This window comes from Carettochelys insculpta, chromosome 3 (genome assembly GCF_033958435.1).
Source record: "Carettochelys insculpta isolate YL-2023 chromosome 3, ASM3395843v1, whole genome shotgun sequence".
Classification (NCBI taxonomy): Eukaryota; Metazoa; Chordata; order Testudines; family Carettochelyidae; genus Carettochelys; species Carettochelys insculpta.
The window spans coordinates 18,097,496-18,119,576 of NC_134139.1; the positions used below are offsets into that span (position 1 = coordinate 18,097,496).

The following is a 22,081-nucleotide window of genomic DNA, read 5'->3' on the forward strand; positions in this document are numbered from 1 at the left end:
TTTGCCATTTACTTCAGTGGAGCCAGGATTTGACATTAAACCTTAGTTATCAATTCATATAGGAAACATTCTCTTTCATGCTCCTGGTTGGGAAGGGAATATGAGAGCCAATAGTTCCAACATAAAGGGAGGGTTGCCAGTTTTAGTAGGATATATTCCTGGAACTTTCAAGTGACATAACTCCAGGACAATCCTGGAGGGTTGGCAATTCAACACCTATTTGTATTCCTAATCTCCCTGGGAGCTCTCCTCCCTCATCTGATGGATGTCTGTGTATTTTGTAAGGAAGCCGAACCTCTACAAGTGTATCTTATCTCCTTCTACAGAGTTGTAATTAGCAGGACTTCTCCTTCACCTACTTCTCTGGAGTCCAGCCTTTTCCAGTCAACGAACACTCACAGCAGCAATACAGTATGACGTGTGTTTGCCATGAGAGTTTTAGGTCCCTGCTAAACCCCCACCGCCTCTGGCTGTAGCTCACCACCCCTCAGGTGCAACTCCAGTTAAACCCCCTTGCCCGCTCACCACCCACGCGAGGCTCTGGCTCACCACCCCTCACACATGGCTCCAGCTCAACCCCCCACCCCACCCAGGTTTAACGCTCCCCCCCCACGCATGGCCCCGGTTCCATCCTCCTGCCCCAGTTCAACCCCCCGCATGCAGCTCCAGTTCAACACCCCCCCCACCTGGTTCTAAATCCTCACGCGCAGCTCCGGTTCCATCCCCCCACCCTGGTTCAAACCCTCTGTGTGTGGCTCCAGTTCAAACACTCCCCCCCGCCCCCCAGCCCTGGTTTAAACCCCCCATGGCCCAGCTCACCATCCGAGCAGGGCTGTGGCTCACCACCCTCCCCCACAGCTCTGGTTCAACTTCACCCCTCACCTCCCTGCAGCCCTCACCCACCCCAGGCTTAGCCCCTGCCACCCATCTCCCACGGCCCCAACCCAACGCCAGGCTTAACTGTCCCCAACAGTCCCTCCACCCCAGGACTTGCCTTTCTGCTGCTTCCCGGCTGCAGAATGTGTGTTTCACTGGGGAAAAAGCCGGACCCCCACATACATGAAATTGAGGTTACGTGAGGTTGTGTGGAACGGAACCCTCGCGTGACTCGAGGGTCTACTGTATGTTGAATTGCCGGAGGTTACATCTTATGTGAGAGACCCAGACTCCTAAACTACAGGGAATATCATTCTGTCAGTCAGCCAATGCTTAGCCAATCACATCTCACTTTAGTTGTTGAAACTGCTGTAGAGAAGGCCAACAACCATTCAGGAAATCCCTGTCCTTTTATCAGAAGGGTAGATCTATTAGTCTGGAGCTGCAAAAACAACAAGAAGTCCTGTGGCACCTTGTAGGCTAACAGATTTTTTGGAGCATAAGCTTTCATGGGCAAAGACCCGCTTTGTCAGGTGCATCTCTAGATGTCCTTTACTTGAGATAGCCTTTTCTAACTCCAGGTACATACATCCTGACAGCAGTGTTCCCTTTAAGCTGAGTGATTGGGTGGCTGCGCAGGAAAGATTCAGGTGCTGTCCAGATGATTTGTAGAGCACCCGCAGCTGCCCACAGCCAGCAGTATTTGTCTGTATGGTGGTGCACATCTACACATGCCTTGGTGCACATAACAAAATTTATTCTGCACGTGAATGGAAAAAAACCCACGGTAACATTGCCTGATAAGTTACCACTCGAATTTCTGGATTTCTCCCAAGAACAGGAATGGATTCAACAAAACAGCTGACCATATAAACACAGACCTTTATGTTGACTTCTGTCATTAGGGCTTTACTTTCAAAAGTCTCAAAGCAGCTTAAGGCTTTCACTCTGGCGTGTAATTCCTACGCTATCAAAACCTGAGAGGTGGTAGATTTTTATACTCAGCTCACTGTGAAGCTAACTTTCTGCGTTAGTCAGCCATGTGTAATCCTTTTGCTTGTGAATTATTGGAATGCTTCTGCGCCCCACATGGCAATGTACAGTAATTATCACTACTTCTTCCTTCCTTCTCAAAGGTTCTCTGTGTCCTCTTGGTGTTGGTCCAAAATCTCTCACACCCTTCAATAAACTAGGGTTGGGTAAAACTGTTCTTACAAGATAAAAGACTTGACTCTCCTCCCCTCTGAAACAAACCCGACCACCAAACTTGTAAGGGCTGTTGTCAGCCAGTGGTTAAATAAATTTAAATAAGACGAGAAGCTCTCCTCTTACCAGCCAAGGAGGGGAAGCTGCTGCTCATGGAGAGTAGGGGGAGGATTAGGGAGTTGCTCAAGAGGTGACACTGGTTCTCTTCTTAAGACAGGGCAGACTGTGGGATGGAAAAAGAGGGGAGGTGTCAGTGGATCTACTCCTACACTTATTCACCAGCTACAGCTTTGGGGCCTGGGGGCTGAAGTAACCCTTAAAACTGGAGTAGTGGCTGCTGGGCTGGAGGGAGAATTTCTTGTCCTTTAGTTCCCAGAGAATTCCTGAGCACACAGCTAGGCCACTCATGCCAGAGATGTGTTTTGGGCGTAAACCCAGCTCCCAAGGCTGACAACTTGGTGAGCTTCAAGGACTGTAACTCTCACCAACAATGGAAACCACAAACAAATTGTTGACGTCTGAAGATGCAGTCTGCCCATAGGCAGGGTGTGTATAGAGCTACGGGCCTGAGTTAGACCCAGTGTGCTCAGTTGTCAGACAAATATTCGAGCTAACTGCCTAACCTGCACTGTTCTGGGCCTTCTGAGCTTAAGGAACTCACCAGGCATCCTCGCTGCTGGAAAAACGTCCACAATTGAGATCATCCCCTGTCTGCTCTCCTAGGCTACGTCTACACGTGCAGCCAACATCGAAATAGTCTATTTCGATGAATAACGTCTACACGTCCTCCAGGGCCGGCAACGTCGATGTTCAACTTCGACGTTGCTCAGCCCAACATCGAAATAGGCGCAGCGAGGGAACGTCTACACGTCAAAGCAGCACACATCGAAATAGGGATGCCAGGCACAGCTGCAGACAGGGTCACAGGGCGGACTCAACAGCCAGCCGCTCCCTTAAAGGGCCCCTCCCAGACACATTTGCACTAAACAACACAAGATACACAGAGCTGACAACTGGTTGCAGACCCTGTGCCTGCAGCATAGATCCCCAGCTGCCGCAGAAGCAGCCAGAAGCCCTGGGCTAAGGGCTGCTGCCCACGGTGACCATAGAGCCCCGCAGGGGCTGGAGAGAGAGCATCTCTCAACCCCCCAGCTGATGGCCGCCATGGAGGACCCAGCAATTTCGACGTTGCGGGACGCGGATCGTCTACACGGTCCCTACTTCGACGTTGAACGTCGAAGTAGGGCGCTATTCCTATCTCCTCATGAGGTTAGCGACTTCGACGTCTCGCCGCCTAACGTCAAAGTTAACTTCGAAATAGCGCCCGACGCGTGTAGATGCGACGGGCGCTATTTCGAAGTTGGTGCCGCTACTTCGAAGTAGCGTGCACGTGTAGACGCAGCTCTACAGGCATGACGAGCTTCTGCCAACATTCCTGTGCCTTCTCTTCTCGTAGCAGTGCTATTTACAGCTTTCCCGGGTGTCTGTTTCAGGCCAGGTGACAAAGACCACATATACACCCTGCCAACGTCCCCTCTAGCAACAAAGAGAGAACTCAGTCCATTTATTCTGTGTTTCTGCAGGCATGGAGTTCACTGCAGATTTCACTCTTCAGGAGGCACAGAGTGCTGTACACAGGTTTCCTGGCACGAAGAATTTGGCCCCTAAAAATGGAAGCACCACGTCTTTGTAAGGCTTGTTCCTCTTGTTTAATATAAAAGAAAGACAGCCCTTGTTTCTTCTTTGTACAGGTATGTGCCTATTGGCATTACATTCCTTGTCGGAAGCAAGATAGTGGAAATGGAAGATATTGTCCTTCTGGTAACCAGCCTGGGAAAATACATCTTTGCCTCAATTCTGGGTCACATCATCCACGGAGGAATCATTTTGCCACTTGTGTATTTTGCCTTCACGCGCAAAAATCCTTTCAGCTTTCTTCTAGGACTAATAACGCCGTTTGCAACAGCCTTTGCCACTTGCTCAAGGTGTGCTATTGTGCTTGTTTCTGATATGGAATAATTTTATGCTAAAATGCACTGTAGGTGTCCGGAGCTAGGGCCATGCCTGTAGCTCCGGAGGGGACCACAGCCACACCGGTGGTCCTGGGAAGCACAGCCCTTGGCTCAGGGCGGCGCAGCACCCAAAAGGGGTTACAACGCAGGCCCAGCCCTTAGTTCAGGGTGGGCAGCAGTTCACAGTTTATGGTACAAGCCCGGCCCAGCCCTCAGTCCAGGGCGGGGCAGCAGTTCACAGTTTTGGTGCAAGCCCGGCCCAGCCCTCAGTCCAGGGCGGGGCAGCAGTTCACAGTTTATGGTGCAAGCCCAGCCCAGCCCTCATTTTGGGGCGGGGCACCAGCACAAGGGTTTGGAGCGCAGGCCCAGCCAGCGCTTGCCCTGTGAGGGAGGTGGGTAGGGGGTCGCAGGCCCTCCCACACCACTGCAACCCGGCCCGGGTCCCTGGGGGTCGCTCACACCCGAGCACGGCAGTGGGGATCCAGGCTGCAACATGCTGCCATGGGCTCAGGAGCATCATTCCCCGGACCACTTCCTACCTCTACCTCCACCGGGGGAAGGTCCCAGTCCATCTGGTCAGGGGGTCCCGCAGGGTCCGTCTCCTCCAAATCGTCCACCTTCGGGGGCTCAGGCCAGTCGGTCATGTCCACATCACTGGGGGAGGCTGGCAGCGGTAGCACGGTGGGCCTGAGGCGATCCTGGGCCTGGGGGCTGCAGGGGTCCGCCAGAGCTCCAGGGCAGGCCGATCCTGAGGCCTCGTGGTCGCTCGCCCTCATCGGTCTGGCAGGGTCCGGGGTTTTCTACAAGGCAGGGGGTTTCCACTGGCAGGAGGGTCCTGGCAGGTCTGGGAAGTCCGGGTAGGTCCCCTGGGGCATCCGGATCCGTAGCTGGCCTGGCTGGTCTGGGCCACTGGGGGCTTGCTCCTCCGGACCGGTTGGGCGGTAGCGGGCTCTCTGCCCCTGGCGCCGGGGCGCTCATGAAGGTGCTCCCTCCCTGCCTGGAGGCCCAGGCTTTAATGGGTCCCGAGCTCCGCCCTTGGCCCTTCTGGCTGTAGGCCCTGCCCTCTGAGGGGCGGGCCACTGGTGTTCTGGCTCCGGGCCCGCCCACCAGGGCCTCTGCGCAGCCTCCCCTGCCTCTGAGTCAGCAGGAGGCCACACCGGCTCACTACGTGCACATTTTAATTGGAATACGTTTCGGGTGCAGATATTGGCCCTGATCCAGCAAAGGATTGTGGTTAGGCATATTGTACCTCCCTGACAAACTCTAGATGAAGTCAGTGGGGCACTAGGGCTGTGTCTACATTAGCATTCCTATTTTAAAAGAGGCATGCAAATGAGGGAAATTGAAAATGCAAATGAGGTGCAAATTTACATATCTGGCACTTCATTTGCATATTCTTCTTTCAGAAGAACATCTTTTGAAAGAAGAAAAGCAGTATTAGAGGTGGCTCTTTTGAAAGTAATACCTATCATCGAAAGAACCCTTCTTCCTAAAAAAATAGGAAGAAGGGTTCTTTCAAAGATGGGGTTTACTTTTGAAAGAGTAGCATCTACACTGCTTTTCTCCTTTCAGAAGAAGCTCTTTCAAATGAAAAATATGCAAATGAGGTGTCAGATACGTAAATCTGTGCCCCATTTGTATTTTCGTTTTCCTCCATTTGCATGCCTCTTTTGTAGTGTAGATGTAGCCTCTTTTGTTATTGTAGACATAGCCTAGGAGGTGTAACTATACATCCAGACAATCTTTTGCAATATTGATGCCATTATTAGCAATGATGCGCAGCCTATATTTTTAAAAAAGGGCATGCTTCAGCGGCAGGGTGTTCGGGACTAGAGAATCAGTTTGTTTCCTTTCCCATTTAGAGAAAAACTTTCCTAACTATAAGGAAGAAGGCAACAAACTACTTTGCCAACAAGCTTTGCTCTTTCTGAAAATAATTAGATACTTCTATTGGCCAAAATTTTCAAAAAGGATTAGTGATCTGGGGAGACCTAGTTTTAGGGTGTCCAATTTGAGGCACTATAAAAAGTCCTGATTTTTAAAAAAAGTTCTGAACTCTTTCCCCTCTCCCCAACTTTGAAAATCAGGCTCTTTTAAGACATCTCAAGTTGGGCACTCCAAAGTCACTAGTCTGTGTTGAAAATCTTGGCCTAGAATTCTATGTATCAGTTCTATGGAAGTAAGGACAAGAGTAAACTGACAGCCTATGCCCTGGGTTTGATGGGACTGTACTACTCCATGATTGTCTTTTTTTTTCTTGTCTGTTTCTAGCTCTGCTACTCTCCCATCAATGATCAAGTGCATTGAAGAAAACAATGGAGTAGACAAGAGGATCAGTAGGTTCATCCTTCCTATTGGGGCCACTGTAAACATGGATGGAGCTGCTATATTCCAGTGCGTGGCTGCGGTGTTTATTGCTCAGCTGAACAACGTTGACCTCAATGCTAGACAGATCTTTACTATTCTGTAAGTTGTTTTTGATTCAGATTGCATCCCCCACCTCCCAGATGCCATGCGAAGCCTGGGATCTCTCTGGTTTCAAACACAAAGCATTTTTAATACTTCACAGCTCAGATGACAGATCTATGGTTGCCAGTTTTGGTAGGACAGATTCCTGGAGATGGCGTAATCTTTAATTCCTGCAGACTCCATCTCAATCCAGTGCGAACCAGACCTCTCAACTGCTGCCTGTAAATGGCAGTGGAATGTATTTACCAACAAAACAACAGACTCTTTCGAGCTTTATGAACCTCATTTTGACGTGTATTGGAGTTTAGGGAGGTTTTATAGGTTTGGAGATTAAAGGCTGGGTCTGATTCTTAAATAGGCACTATGCGTCTCAGAAATGCCACTCATGTAGAGCTCCTCTCCCCTTCTCAAGCTGCCCTTTCTCCATCCCCTGGACATCAAGCTGCATAATTCCATGGCCTCTCCTGTCCCCTTACCTTCGGTGTCTGCCCTATTCAGAGAGCTTTCCCTGACCCCAAGCGATCCCTGTTCCTACTGTTTGCTTCCTGCTGTCGCTCTGTTGCTTGCGTGTTATTCATTTGGATCGTGTATGCCCCGCTGGGCAGGAACAGGTCTCCAGCACACTTGGATTGTTGTTATCATTTTTCACGTGCATGGCAGAAACACGCCATGATGCATGTTGCTCATCTGAAAATAAACTGGAAGTGTTAGCAGCAGAGTCATTACTTGGCCAGCTAGTTTTGACGCTTGCCAAATAATGGCACTCAGAACCCAACAATATTGATGTCCATGACTGGACATCAGCAGAATTCATGGCCCAGTGCGGAAGAATTTGAGGCCCATTCTTTTTGCTTTGGTTAAAATTGCCACTGTAGGCAAATCTGCACTGGGCGCAATACTGAAACTGCACTAACTCCTGTTTGGAAACATTCTCAGGGTGACTGCCACTGCAGCCAGCGTTGGAGCAGCTGGCGTCCCAGCCGGAGGAGTTCTGACCATTGCTATTATCTTAGAGGCCATTGGCCTTCCTACCAACGATCTGTCCTTGATATTAGCAGTGGACTGGATTGTGTAAGTACTGTGTAAGATATCTATTATTGGCTGCTGCGTATGCGGTTGGAAAAGTAAATATTCCCTTGTGATAGTGGCATGGGGCGGGTGGGGAGAGAGGACAAAAGAAGTCTAGAAAATGAAAAAAATCACAAAGGTATACATGGAGTTTATACTCATTCGTCTCCGCACACCTCCAGAAAGGGAAGAGAATAACATCATTCAATTTCAGTTACTTGAAAACTATGGGACAGACCCTAAAGTGCTCACTTAGGCTAAGTCTACACTAGGCAAAGTAATTTGACTGCAGATATGCAATTCTATCTACAGCAATTGCGAAGGTAGAATCAGTGTATTTGGCTTACTTGGCTTTACCTACTGAAGAAGGTCGAAGGGAGAGTTTCTCTTGCCGACCTCCTTACTCCTTGCATCTCACAAGGAGTACAGGGGCCAACAGTGACCCTGAGAGGTCGATTCTTGGGCATGCGAAGTCGAACCTGGAAGATCAGCCCTGCGCAGTTCGATCTACGAGGTTAGTGTAGACTTAACCTTAGCTTTAAGTTTATCGTTTCTGAGATAAAACTTCCATCAGGTACAGTTCCCTTAAGAGGAATTTAGAGCTGTACAAGAGGGCACTGCTAGAATTAGAAGAAAAAGAAGCAATGAGCGGTCCTGTGGCACCTTACAGACTAACAGAAATGTACGAGCATAAGCTTTCGTGGGCAAAGACCCACTTCGTCAGATGCATCTGACGAAGTGGGTCTTTGCCCATGAAAGCTTATGCTCGTACATTTCTGTTAGTCTGTAAGGTGCCACAGGACCGCTCGTTGCTTTTGCAAATCCAGACTAACACGGCTACCTCTCTGATAAGAAAAAGAAGCAGGCTGAATAATGGAGGAAAGCTTCCTGAGCATTGGATCCAGTATGTGGTACAATGGGATAAAGAAGTACACAGCCTTTTACGTCAAATATTTAAAACGCAATTAGAAAAAGGACTGGGGAGTGTAGTATTAGGAACAATCCCCCATAGGCAGAGGAGTGGGCTCAGGACAAGCCATGAGCATAAGACAGGGCTCATACTGGTGCAGGAAGCTGGTGTTGGTGCAGGAGTTTGTGTTCATCGTGAGTTTGGTTAGCTGGTTTTGTGCCCCGCCTGGCTTTGTTGCTGGAAAGAGCTCACATTCTGACATTCCTACCAAGACAAACCTCCCGTCAGAAACCTAGGGAGATTAACCCACAGCTAAATAGATCCAAGTGTGAAGAATTTTCTCCTGCTCTTCACACTAGCTTTCTTCTTACTCCTAGGTTTAGCCCCTTGTACCACCCTGAATAACTCCTCTCCTGGGGGAGGTGAGGTTAAATGGCCTTGGGCCATTTGGATAGTCCAGTTGAGTGACAAGGGGTGAATATGTGAGAGGCATAAATAGCTCTGTCACTTTAACTGAGCTCTCCGAAATGGGTTTCTTAGCCTTCACTTGCTTCTCCAGCAGTCTCTTGCGCCTTCCAGCCATTCCTGTCAGCCTGTGAATCCCTTACCAGCTGGTACACGTGCCACGTGCCACCCTCCCACTCTTACAGCCTGCACCTATGGCTGGAAAATTCATCAGTCAATCTCAGTAACCCAGAAAGCCTAATACAAAAGCACTTTAGCACCAACATTGCAGAGATAGTGAAATAATGGGCTTGTTGTGTGTTGACCTAGTCTGTGGTCAAGACCATTGGCCGGAGAAGGCAACTCAGGCCAATCCTTGTGCCAGGTTATTATTACTAGATGCACAAGGCAGGGGAAAAGAGCAACAAACAGTTTCCTTCCTATTTCACCCCGCCCACACACTGTTCACACTGTGCAGGGCCAGCCACAGCCACAGTTCTGCTTCTAGAGACACTGGCCTTGTCACTGAGGGCACCAGCCACCTGAAAAGGGGTGTAGGAGGATGCAAAGCAGTGGCTGTAGCCCCCTCCCTCACAGCCAGAGAGGGGAGCACATGACATCCCTTCCTCCTGGATGTGACAGTGCCTGCACCATAAGAATGGCCATACTGGGTCAGACCAAAGGTCCATCCAGCCCAGTAGCCTGTCCGCCAACATTGGCCAGTGCCAGGTGCCCCAGAGGGCGTGGACCAAAGACAATGATCAAGCGATTTGTCTCCTGCCATCTATCTCCAGCCTCTGACAATCAGAAGCTAGGGACACCATTCCTACCCTTGGCCTTTTGTGGACCTAACCTCCATGAATTTATCTAGCCCTTTCTTAAATTCTGTTATAGTACTAGCCTTCACAGTCTCCTCTGGCAAGGAGTTCCACAGGTTAACTATGTGCTGAGTGAAGAAGAACTTTCTTTTATTAGTGTTAAACCTGCTGCCCATTAATTTCATTTGGTGTCCTCTACTTCTTGTATTATGGGCACAAGTAAATAACTTCTCCTTATTCACCCTCTCCACACCTGTCATAATTTTATATACTTCTATCATCTCCCGCTTCAGTCACCATCCTCTGTGAACCAGGAGGCTGCAGGAGTCACGGTGCACTATGCTTCCTCACACTAGGGCCAGACGGCTCTGAACCCACTCTTCATCGAACCGTACTCTATTTTGCAAGCCTCCTCCGTGCACTCACCTGCCCTTCAAAGTACACAGCAGTGCAGTGGAGTCAGTACTGTGCAGAAATCCGCCTCGTTGTTGCATCTCATCTGGTTATGATGACAGGCTGGGGCGGGGGAAGTAACCTGGTGGCTTATTTTATTGTAAAGCCTGGAAGAAGCAAATAATACCAACTCATGCGTTCAGCAAAGAGGGGAATTAGGCCAAGAGCAGGCTGAGTGAGATCCCAAAGCGTGAAGAAAAGAAATGTGCCCATTCTTACCAGATGGTCGTTATTTTAATCCTCTCTCCCTCTCCAGCGCAACAACACGAATCAGGGTGGATCGATTTAAATTGCAATTTAAATCATCAAGGAAGATAATTGATGTAAGTCATATTACTTGTGAAAGCACACTTACATTAAAAGGCACAGAAAGCGTTTGGAAGAACAATGCATTGCAAAGTGAATTATTTAAGTTACTAATTAGTTGATCCATTCAGCCACATCCACATCTTCAACCACATCATTTTCTCCCAGTAAGCAGTTTTCCTTACGAAGTTTCGTTCTTGCATTCGGGCCCTGCATCATCTTCTTGCACTACTTACACTTGACACATTTTCCTTTTTTGTTCAGGGAACGGATTTCTTCAAAACATTCTGTTAGGGTCTCCCTTATACCCAGAAACCATAGTGGTTTTCCTGTGGCAAAACTGTGTAGGAACAGAGGAAGCTGTTTGTGTGCGCAGTAATGCCTTTCCGTTTTCTTTCCAGTCAACTCTTTTCTGTGTTGCATCCATCCTATCCTATATATTCTCTCTCTGTCTTTAAGATACTGTTGAACCAACACCTCTGCTGTGCTTGGCCTAGGTCCACCGCTGCATGAGCACAGAACAAATCAGCCCTGCCCAGCTTGTGTCTTTCTTTGCATAAGTACTTTTTTAAATGTGCTGAGAGACAGAAACTTAAAGCACTGAACTTTCAAGAAGCAAGAGCTAGTAGTTCAGCTGGAGTGTCTAGAGCCATTCATTTATTTTTATGAGATTCAGGGTATGTCTACACAGCAGCTTTAGTTCAAAATAAGCTATTCCAAAATAGCTTATTTTGAAATAACGCTGTTACACACAACATGCATTTTGAAATAGCACTTAGCTATTTCAGAATACAATGTCTATACACAATCGGGCCTGTTTCGAAGTAAAGCCATAGGACAAGCTGTGGCCTATTTTGAAATAGGCTCTGTTACTTGTAGAATGAGGTTTATCAATTTCAGAATAAGCCGACCACTATTTTACAGTTATTTTCAAATAGTGGTTGCATTGTGTAGACACTAGGGTAGTTATTTCAAAATAAGACACGTTATGTTGAAATAAAACAACTTTGCTCTGTAGACCTATCCCCTTAGTGTATGTGTAGTGTGCTTGTGATAAAATTTATTTATAACTTATTTTTAAATGAGAAATTTAGTATTTTGTTGATTTTAAAAATCAGATTTAAATAAAAAATGGATTTTTATTTTTTAATATCTTTGATTTCTATCCACCAGTATCTATCTATGTCTTTACCGGTCTGAATATGACCGGCAAATCTCCTTCCATGAAACTGTAGCTGTCACGTTAGCTTGCATTGCATGTCTGCAGGATGCGGCAGGATGTCAAAACTCAGAAGCACGAGCGATGGGTGAATCTTTGTGTCTGGTTTCATAGTCACCTGTACATCCCAGGTTGGAAAAGCTGTAGGACAGAGGCACAGTGGGGGACAAGGAAGGGCAGGAAGAAATCCAGTATATACCCTATGACAGGGCCCCACGTGTGCTCACTGAGCTTTTGGGCAATGGGGGTCGTCCCTCCTTCATATATCGTACAGGCATCCGTTTACACAGAGCCCCATTCGTCCCTATCTGCACCGGCAGCCTGTCCCACCTCAGTGATGGCAGACTAACGGGGTCATGAGCGGCCAGAGGTGCCGGAGATTCAAGTTCAGGAATGGATTCAGGGCTCTCTGTTCCCGTGCTGGTGGAGACCATTGTGGAGGGAGGGAAGAGGAAGCCTTGGGATGGGGGAGAAAACAGATGTCTCGGGGTGGTCCGTCTATCTAGAGGCCAAGTGTTTGACAGGACTCTGAAGTGGGAGTGTGGAGATGGAGTCCTGCCGACACAACCTTTTGGTGCTCCCCCTAAAACACTGTGCATTTCTATAATACCAAAACTGTGACGATACCTAGAGGATGTCTAGTGCTCCTGTCAGTGCAACACGAGCCATGAGGGATCCCTTCTGTCTCCTCTGGCCAGGGATGAGTTTGGCCCCACATACAAAATGGTATCTCTGTAAGTTAAACGGCTGCCGATGTGCTTTTGCCATTGACCAGGGACCGAACCACCACTGTCGTGAATGTTGAAGGAGACGCCCTTGGAGCGGGGATTCTTCATTATCTCAATCAAAAAGAAACAAAGGCGAAAGAGCAGGAGCTAAATGAAGTCAACACAGAAGCGATTCCCAATTGCAAATCTGAAGAGGAAACGTCACCTCTGGTAACACACAGGAACCAAGCCCCTGCCTCAGCCAGCGCGACGGAGCCAGAGTCAAGAGAATCAGTCCTGTGAACTCGGGGCTAGCGGGGGGCGTTGCTGACTTGTTAACGTGCTGTGTGGGACTGGCTGTGCGCTCTCCTTGTGAGTTTCAAAGTGACAGTGATCAGACGCTACAGACTTGTTAGGCATTTGGGTGTGTGTCTCTCCCCACTCAGAACAATCACCTTACCATGATGTTTCCTACTAAACGTGTGTGTGTGTGTGTGTGCGCATGTGTGTGCGCGCACGGTGTGACTACATGCATATATCTGTGGGAGAACAGTACCAATAAGGATTCTTGGTTTGGGTTAAAAAAGCCATTTGTTAGTAAAAGTTCCTGGGGAAGAGGAAAAGCGGCTCACCAGAAGGGATGCGTTGGGGTAGATGGAATTTGCACCACAATCAGCTCTGAGCACAGGGTGCCAGTACTTTCTCTGATGCACCTGTTTAATAGTATCCAGTGGGAAAAATAGAACATGCATTTCTCACCCCTCCCGCATCCATTATGCACATACTACAGTAGATAAGTGCTGAAGGCCAGAAATTTTAAAATGCAAATTAATAGCTCACTTCGTTCCATTGCAGTGCAAGTTTATCCAGCCCTCCCCAGGAAGCAGACAGATCCCTTAGCTTTTGGTGATAGAAATCAATCCCACCCCTTTAAACCCTAAAATAAAAAAGACTGGATGCAAACAAAAGACAAAATGATCTGCTTTCCGTTGTATTTAAAAGGGACAGACCCACTTTAACTCAGTTTTGGCCAAGTAATTACACTTGGGCTGAGAACTTCTGTAGCAAGTTACACTAGAAATATGTCTGCTAGAGAGTTGTCTGCCGTATCACTGCCTGATAAAGAATTCAGCTCTATCCCTCTAAACGCATGATGCGTGTAGTGCCGCTAAAAACTTCAGTTCATGTTGCTCCAAGGGCTTGGGTCACATGTATTGGGACATACCTGGTCCAAAAATTTTCTCAGACAAAAAAAAAAAAAAGAAAGAAAATGAGAACTCAAAATGTGGAAACTGTTGAAAAATCCAAAGTATTCTCCCATGACTGGCCAGAGTAAGTACTGCTGATGCCATGAGGAGTTAAGGGGTGTGGCTTCCTAATCACACAGGCTGTGTGTATACTAGGAACTAACTTCGAAATTAACTTCGAAGTTAGGCACTACTTCAACCCAGCAGAAAGTGTAGACACATTTTCCCTTACTTTGAAGTAGGGAGCCCAACTTCAAAGGCCTTACTCCATTGCCGGGAATGGGGTAGTGCCCTATTTCGAAGCAGGGTGTGTGTAGACACTCAGTTTAGAAGTTGCTTCCTTCGAAGCCGTACATGAAGTAAGCAACTTCGAAGTTATTTTTGTAGAGTAGACACAGCCAGGGAGTCCCATGATGCCCAGTAATTCCAGCTTCTCGGCTCTGAGGACAGCTGTGCCAGCCCCTCTCTCTATGCTTTCCTCTTCTCTGTTCCTGTTTGCTGCATGGCCAGCTTGGTGCAGGCGCTGCTGTCGAATCACTTGTCTGCGGCAGTTCAGTCTCATCACGCCAGCTCTTATTGTGGGGGGCCATAGGCCAGGACTTGATCATGCACGTGTTAGTTCCTTCCAACTCCTATGTTGCCCCCACAGGGTGTGAGCCATGGTTCACTGAAATCAAGGGCCACGCTGCCCCAGGGACAGGGCCTTGGAATGAATGCTGTTCAGGCAGTGGGGAGACAGCCCCAGCTCCTCATCGCATGAGCCCCCCCCCCGGGCGTGATTACCATGATCGTTGCATATGTAGAGAGGGGGAGCAGTGGTGCCATTGTTGGCTGGTCTCAGCAATGAACATTTACCCTCAGTTAAAAGCAGCGGTGTCCCCCCTCCTCCCTTTGGCTTCCTTTACGCAGGGCTACACAGGCTATGTGCAGGGATGACTGCCCCTTGTCATGCCAGGTGACACCCTGAGAGATTAAATGCAGCTCGTGCGGACTTGTGCACAGCAGTGCTACACATGTGCTTAAGCTAGGAAGTGACAGATGAGTCAGGCAGCTGGGAATCTGCACCAGGAACGTATTCGTTTGAATTGGACCTAGGCTCCTGCAGAGAAAAGCGCATGCAATGTTCCTTGGCTTGTTTTAAAAATACAGTGGTATGAACAGCCTCCTTGGGGGGACTCCCCTTTGCCTAGGCATTAACGTTTGCTCACTGTCCAGCACCTGAGGGTAATGGCACAATCTTACAAGCTCCCCTAAGAATCCTCCCAGTGCCGCTCAGCTCAGGAATGCAAAAGGGGCCTTACAACCGCTCCTGAAAGTCAACACAGTATAGTGTGGATTGGGATGGGGTATGAGACCTAGTGGGAGGGGGGGCCCTGCCGGAACACCGTGCCCCCTATTGCTGGGGTTCCGACCCAGCTGTCCCTATCTCCTGGTCCCAATGGTGGCTGCATGGCATGGGGTTGGTGGGGACAGGGGGGCTGGTATTCTTTCAGTTTGTTAGGGCCCAGGCCATTAAGGGCATTATACAGGGCAAAGGTCATGAGAGTTTACATGGTACTTGATAGGTTGCCAGTCTTATCCAAAAGCCCAGGTGTGCCAGATCATCCCCAAAGGAAGTACCCTGTAACAAATGAGCTGGGGAATTGTGCCCCAACTTTGATTTCTGCCTAGATTTTTGAGGAAGCCTCGTATAAAGCACATTTCAGCAGCTGAATTTAGGGAGCTAGGCTACTTAACCAAGGCTAACACTCCTGCTTGTGCAAAAAAGAGAAAAAATGCCATAGAATATTTATGGACCACAAGATTGTTCAGGACCACTTTTATAATGGTCAAGAAATCTGGCATCTTGCAGGTAGCAAAAGTGTATTTGAAGCTTGTAAAATGAGCCAGTCCTCCCAGTATTCTAATGTAGCAAGAGACCCCCAAGGGATTCCTTGGGAATGGGAACATTACTTTCTCAGTGTCAATCAAGCTGCATATTTCTTTTGATAATCTTTGTCATCAGTAATGGTTCTCATTGTCTGGCTTTTGTACATTATGTTACTTGCCTTAAACAGTGTGCATACGTATGTCGACTGTCTCGTGCTTACTTGGGTGTTCCTTTTGTTTGAACTCTTGAGTTGCAGATACTGTGCAAAATTTTAACAGCTACAGGGGTGTAGCACCTCCACCACAACTGACTTTGTATGGTTTCCCAGCTGTCCTTGTTGTAACATGGGACCTGATCCAAAGTTCAGTGAAGTTGATGAGAAGCTTCTTGTTTGCTTCACTTAACATTCAGTCGGACCCTTAAGATAAGGTCATTGCAAAAACAAAAACTATATAAAAAAGGTCCTCAAAAGTTCTGTGCTTATTGTACAGTAATGTCCTGGTATTCAGATATAGTACTTACGATGCATTGCAGCCTGTTACAGAAAGAAAAATCATCATTCAAAGCACTTCACAGAACGTGTGGCAAAAGGACTGCGTGCCAGCAGACAAAGCAGCTGTTGTATTCGCGGAGCTTTGCCTGTAAAGCCACTCACAGATGTATTCCTGCCAGCACATTGCCAGGATTTGTTTGTAATAGTGATCCAGTCTGTGAGCATTTTCCATTGCCTTGCATTAAGGTAGATAACTGATCTGTACACTTTCACAGCTCCTTTCTTTGATGGGTCTTCAGGCTGGAAAGCCGTTGAATCGGTAGGTTTGCAGTCCATTAATAGACCAGATCCCTTGTAGGAAATAAGCGGTTTTTTGGCCTTTGGATCAGGTCAATTCCTGTCCACAGTCCAACAGACAGTCTTGCGTGGTTGTGCCTTCCCTCTCCTGTTTGCCCTGCCCAAGCTGCTCTAAGGGGAGGGAGCCAGAGGCCAGGATCCTAATGGTATAGATTATATGTTCAGACTTGATTCTCCTCTCATTTATACCTGTGTATCACTGGTGCAGCTGACTGATTTCATTAAGGTTGCTATTGGTTTATACAAGTGAAAGGGGTGGCAGAGAAGGCCCAGAGGTGGGATCAGAAGATCTACCAGGTTATCCACAGTTCTCTCAGACTCTGGCTTTACAGTGGGTTTCTCTGACACAGAGTCATTGTTTGCTTGACATCACTCCTGGGAGCATTATTCCACAGACCAGTGTTTCCACAGGATGACCTCACTGCACCATTGCAAGGCTCCTGCAAATACCAGTTGCACAGCTGAGCACACCAGCAAGGGACAGTATTACCCATACTGCCTTAGAGCCCAGCACCACTGCTCACTAGTGGAAGCAATGGATTTGCAAGCTGGCCCTCTAGCATTACATATTTCACATTACAGGTTGACCTCTGGCCTGGCACCCTCAGCACATAAATCGTGCTGAACCAGAGAATTTGCCAAGCCACAGGAGGTCACTATTGTCGAGCACAGGGGTGGCCGACCCATGGCTCTTGACCTGCATGTGGCTCTTTGAACACTGAACGTGGCTCGTCCTCAGACCATGCACACATGCCCCAGCGGGAGAAGTGCGTGGCGGTGGCAGCTCTGGGGTGGTGGCGGCTCTGGTGAGTCACTGGCCCTGAGTTGGGGGAGACAGGAAGCTGGGGGTGCCTGGCTCTCAGGAGGGGAGGGGGATTGGGTTAGAGCAAGATAGATTAAAAATATAACATGTGTCTCTTTGCTCTCTATGGCTGCGTCTACACTACAACCCCGTTGCGAAAGGACGGCTTTCTACACTGACCGTTGAAAGACGGCCTTTCGAAACAGCGCGTCCACACAGGCAAATGGGGAGCGAAGGGTCGACCCGCCCTTTCGAACGGCCCCCACTGCACTGTTGAAAGAGATCGTCCACACGTCGGTCTTTCAAATGAACAGGGGCAGGAAGTGCTGCGGGCAGGGTCGCATGGTGGATGAGCCCTTCCGGGGCTGCTGCCCGCGGTCCCTTTAAACACCCCCCACCCCGACCCCAAGCCTCGGTCTGCACACACGGCAGACCAGCTCTCTGTCCCCAGGCATGTGGGGAGTGTGAGCAGAGGAAGCACCGCACCCTGAGCAGCACCCCCCCCCCCCCGCCATCGAGGCTGTGGCAGGAGCACTGGCCTCTGTCCTGGCCACCGTGCATCAGTGGCTATGGGTGGCCACCCTGCTAGCAACCCTCCTAGAGGCCGTCTTCAGGGCACGCTGTCCCCAGCTGGTTCCCCAGGTCATGCAGCACCTATGGGGCCTCCTCACATGCAGCGACTGGTGGGACCGGCTGGTGCTAGAAGACTGGGGTCATGATCGGTGGCTACAGAACTTCAGGATGACCAAGGGGATGTTCCTGGAGCTGTGCCACTGGCTCACCCCAGTCCTCCAGCATTGCAACACCTGCATGAGGTTGGTGCCCCCGCTCCAGAAAAGGGTGGCCATGGCCTTCTGGAAACGGGCTACCCCAGACAGTCACCGATCCGTCGGCCACCAGTTCAGGGTGGGCAGGGCCACCATTGGGGCCGTCCTCAAAGAGGTAAGCCATGCCTGTGTCACACGCCCCCCTCCCCCGCATGTGAGGGCTAGGGGCAAGGGGCACCCTGGCAAGGGGCACCACCCACTGGGGACTGGGAGGCCTGCCCTGCGGGGGCGGGGGGGACAGGCGGGCACACCATGCACCACCACACACTCACAAGTGCCGCCCCCACACCCTGCAGGTCATCCGGGCCATGAACAAGGTGCTCCTGAGGGGACCTGGACGATGCCATCTGGGGCTGTCTAGCTGTTAACTGTAAACTATGCACCCAAAGGTAAGTGACTCAGCTGAGAATGGAGATAGGAGGAGTATGTAACAAGCTGGTATCAAAGTGAAACCTGATTCAGGGAGAAGGGAAAAGTGAGTTTATTTCCTTTATCCTGTCAACTCCTCACCATTAATATTTCTGCCTTTGCGTGCGTGCATTATTTTTTTTAACATAGGCACAAATTTCCTACTTAAGAGAGTGAGTTCTTATGGTTTTTGTTAATTAACTTGGTTAATTCCTTTAATAAAACACAAAAAATTCCAACATCTGTACTAGAGCTTTTCAATGGTGACTGAACTAACATCCCTCAGATACAAACTGAGACCAAAATTAATGTTGTTTGTACTTATAACTACTCATTAACTATCTGTCTAGTGCTGTTGTGTGCACGTTGTGAACTTCTGTAAGTAATATTATTTTAAAGCTATTCTCTGATTTGGCCCTTATGCCTCCTGAAAAGTCTGCTGGTTGTTATCTAGCTAAGGCAGTTGTGTGTGTCTGTTTGCATCCACGTAAAAAGGACCATATCGGTGTATATGTAGTTATGTGAAATTTGGGTCATTGTGATTCTATTTTCTGTTGCCTGCACCATGAAATGTAAAACAAGTGCCCCTGCCTTTCTAGGGGTTAAAGTAATACTGCTGGTCAAATCGCAATGGTCATGACGGGACAGTGATCTTGTGCTCTCCCACACTGAACCTTCCTTGTTCTTTCTTGGTTTCCTTAATCTGAAATAAAAGTCATTCAGACAGAAAATACATCACCTGGCCTATGCTCCTAGTCCAAGCGCTTTAGATAAAACTTCCAGAAGGCCTGAGGTTTGAGCCCCCAAAGTCCAAATCCTCAACTCTCTCCTCTGGCAAATTCCTACTGACTTCATTAAAAGTGCTCCTGACCAAGGACAGAGTGAAAACTGAGTAGGGCCTTGGGATTCAGCTGCTCTCAGGTCCTAAAGCTCTGCTCTGACATTGCTCAGCCATGCATCAGTGACAGCTGCACATCATTCACCCGTCCACTGACCACACATGTCTGTAAGCTGATAGCTTGGGTGGCCACTGAGGAGATATTCAAATACTGCCCAGCTGATTAAAAGAACACCCAGAGCCGGCAGTAGGTATTTCTACTGTTGGTGAGCGTCCACACATGCCTCAGTGCACATTACAAAATTTGCTCCACAAATGGGTGGAAAAAAATGAGAGGGAATATTGCTGGGCGGTCCAAGGCTGTATTACATTTCTCCAGAGCCTGGTGCTGGAAGAACAGACAGCCACTCTTTGCCGACTGGGAGAGGAGGGCAGGCTTTCAAAGACTGCAGCTAGCGTGGGACCAAAGGGGCTTTTGTGAAAAAAAATGTTTTTGAAACAAAAATATTGAAAAGATTAATAAAATTTTCGTTATTTCCTTTTCTAAATGTGAGCACAAAGGAGAAAACTTTTGAAAAGATATTTTAACTTTTTCTATTCTTTCTAACCAGCTCAAGGAGTTGCTCTAAAAACGCAGAGCACTGAACTGACTCACGTGAAGGTCAACACTTTTGTAAGTTTACAACAAAAGCAAGTGCCATGGTTATAGCTTTACGTCTGAGACATCCTTTGTTGGGAGGCCAGACCCAGGTTCAACAGGGTGATGGAGCAGTCTTCAGCTCAGATTTCTATGACGCTCCAGTGCTGGTGGGTTGGATGTAAGAGAAACATGCTATATTTTTCTGTAGTTTGCTACCAAGTAAATCAAGGTTGAGCCTCTCTAGTCCAGTGCTCTCTTGTCCAGCAACATCCACGGTCCAGCATGATTCTATTTAGCTGGATATCCACTTATCATGGGTGTGGCCAAGTTGCCCATGGTCCTATAAAGTTTGTTTACAGCCACCAGTCCTGACTGTCAGTGTTCTCTGCTGTCATTTAGCTCTAGTTTACCCCACACGTCTTCTAAGAGCCCAGTAAGCAGTGGAAGTGTTGGTAATGCTCCTAGACAATATTGACCTCCTGTGGACTGGCAAATTCTCTTGTTTAGCAGTGGTCAGGTCCATGGGTTCTGGACTAGAGAGGTTCAACCTGTAGCTGTGTTCTAAAATGGGCTTTGATACAATTCTGCTGTTACTGACTCAACAACAGGAGGTTGTTGCTTTTCTATTAAAAATGATCCTCCTGCTTTGTTTTTTTTTGCTAGCATTTGTGTTTATTTTTCAACCCTTCTATTAGGAAAAAGCTGCAATAGTGGATTTACAATGCTGTCTGTCTTATGCAGCAACAGTTTACCCGCCTGAAAGGACAAATGCCCTTTACATTCAGAGCATCCCTCTGGTCACTCTTTTTCACGATAGTTTTCCCATACAGAAAACAAACAGATGCCCTTTATCTTAACGTACGAGGTGGTATGTGTGGCAGAGAAATGAAGAGAATTGGAGAAAGAAGATGGATGTGACAAGACGGATCTATACTGCCGCTTAACATACCTCTCCTTCGGCAGCTAGCTGGGAATCACACAACCCGTTTTTAGAGACAGATTCCACACTGGTGTACATCAGTGCAACTCCTTAGCTTTCAACAGGGCCACGCTGATTGACACCAACCTGTTAAACAACATGGGCCTGCAGTATTTTTTTTCACCCAGGGTCAGATTTTTTTGTTTTTAATGCTAATACAGTACTCCCAAATTCTGCAGAGGAGATGTGTGACTCATAGTAAATCATGCAGCTTTTCATACTTCTAATTATCCCTCTCATTTGACAAGCTGGCTCCAGAATCCAGGGACCACCTGGCTGTGATTACACTGACCCCAACTGCCGGCAGCAGTATGCAAATAGCCAGAGTCAAAAATGCAAATATCTGTTCATTTGCATATTCATTTACCCCCAGAGGCTGCTGCTGGCAGATAAAAAGCTGTATAAATGATATTCTGCTAGCAAACCTCCTCCCTGTTTGTTGGCAGCCTCTTATGCCTGGAAAAAAAATCAGGCATAAGAGGTTGCTGTCAAAGGAGGGGTGCTGCCAGTCGAACCACGTTTACTGTGTTGCTTTTCTGCTGGCAGCAGCCTGTACCAGCAAACAAATATGCAAATGAACAGCTATTTTCATTTTGAGACTGCTCATTTGCATACAGCTACCAGCAGTTGGGGTCAGTGTAGTCAGCCTCTATGTTGCATTAAGCACCCACAGCCACAATAGGATTAATGCCCCCCCTGGAGAAAGGTGATTAAAAGTGCTATCTTGGTTACCATTGTCAGAAGGTGACACAAATGTATCCACTCATGAAGTATTATATCCCTTGCTCTCTACTAGGGTGTAATGCACTATAATTAGATGGAGGAGACTGGAGCCAGCAGCTTCAAAGAGAGGCCTATAAACTGTGTGCCTCGAATATCACAGACTGGTTGCTCTTTATGACTTTCTTGCTTGTGTCCCTTTAATCAAAATCGTTCTATTGCATGAGCTTCCCAAAGGCTCTGGTTTTGTTCTCTGTGGCTTTGTATTTTGTTAGTGAAAGTTTATGTTCAGAATGCAATTCAAGGGCCTTCTCCTTTTCTCCAGCTCTGTACAAAAAAGCACGTCAGGTTCAAAATCTGACGCAAATGAACGACCCTTCTGACCAATACACATCGTCAAACTGGTGTTGTT

At 48.1% G+C, this 22,081-nt stretch overlaps 1 protein-coding gene across 2 annotated transcripts in view; it reads left to right on the forward strand.

Moving 5' to 3' along the window:
- Positions 1-15,977, forward strand: part of SLC1A4 (solute carrier family 1 member 4) — a 53,418-nt gene extending 37,441 nt beyond the window's left edge. Inside the window, exons 5-8 of one of the 2 annotated variants that reach the window (XM_074989426.1) lie at positions 3,834-4,067; positions 6,366-6,560; positions 7,500-7,634; positions 12,557-15,977. In XM_074989426.1, coding sequence (XP_074845527.1) covers positions 3,834-4,067; positions 6,366-6,560; positions 7,500-7,634; positions 12,557-12,791 — 799 coding nt within the window. In that variant the 3' untranslated portion in view covers positions 12,792-15,977. The remainder of the gene's footprint in view (positions 1-3,833; positions 4,068-6,365; positions 6,561-7,499; positions 7,635-12,556) is intronic. The other variant, XM_074989427.1, reaches the window with a different exon arrangement.
- The last annotated feature ends 6,104 nt before the right edge of the window (positions 15,978-22,081 follow it).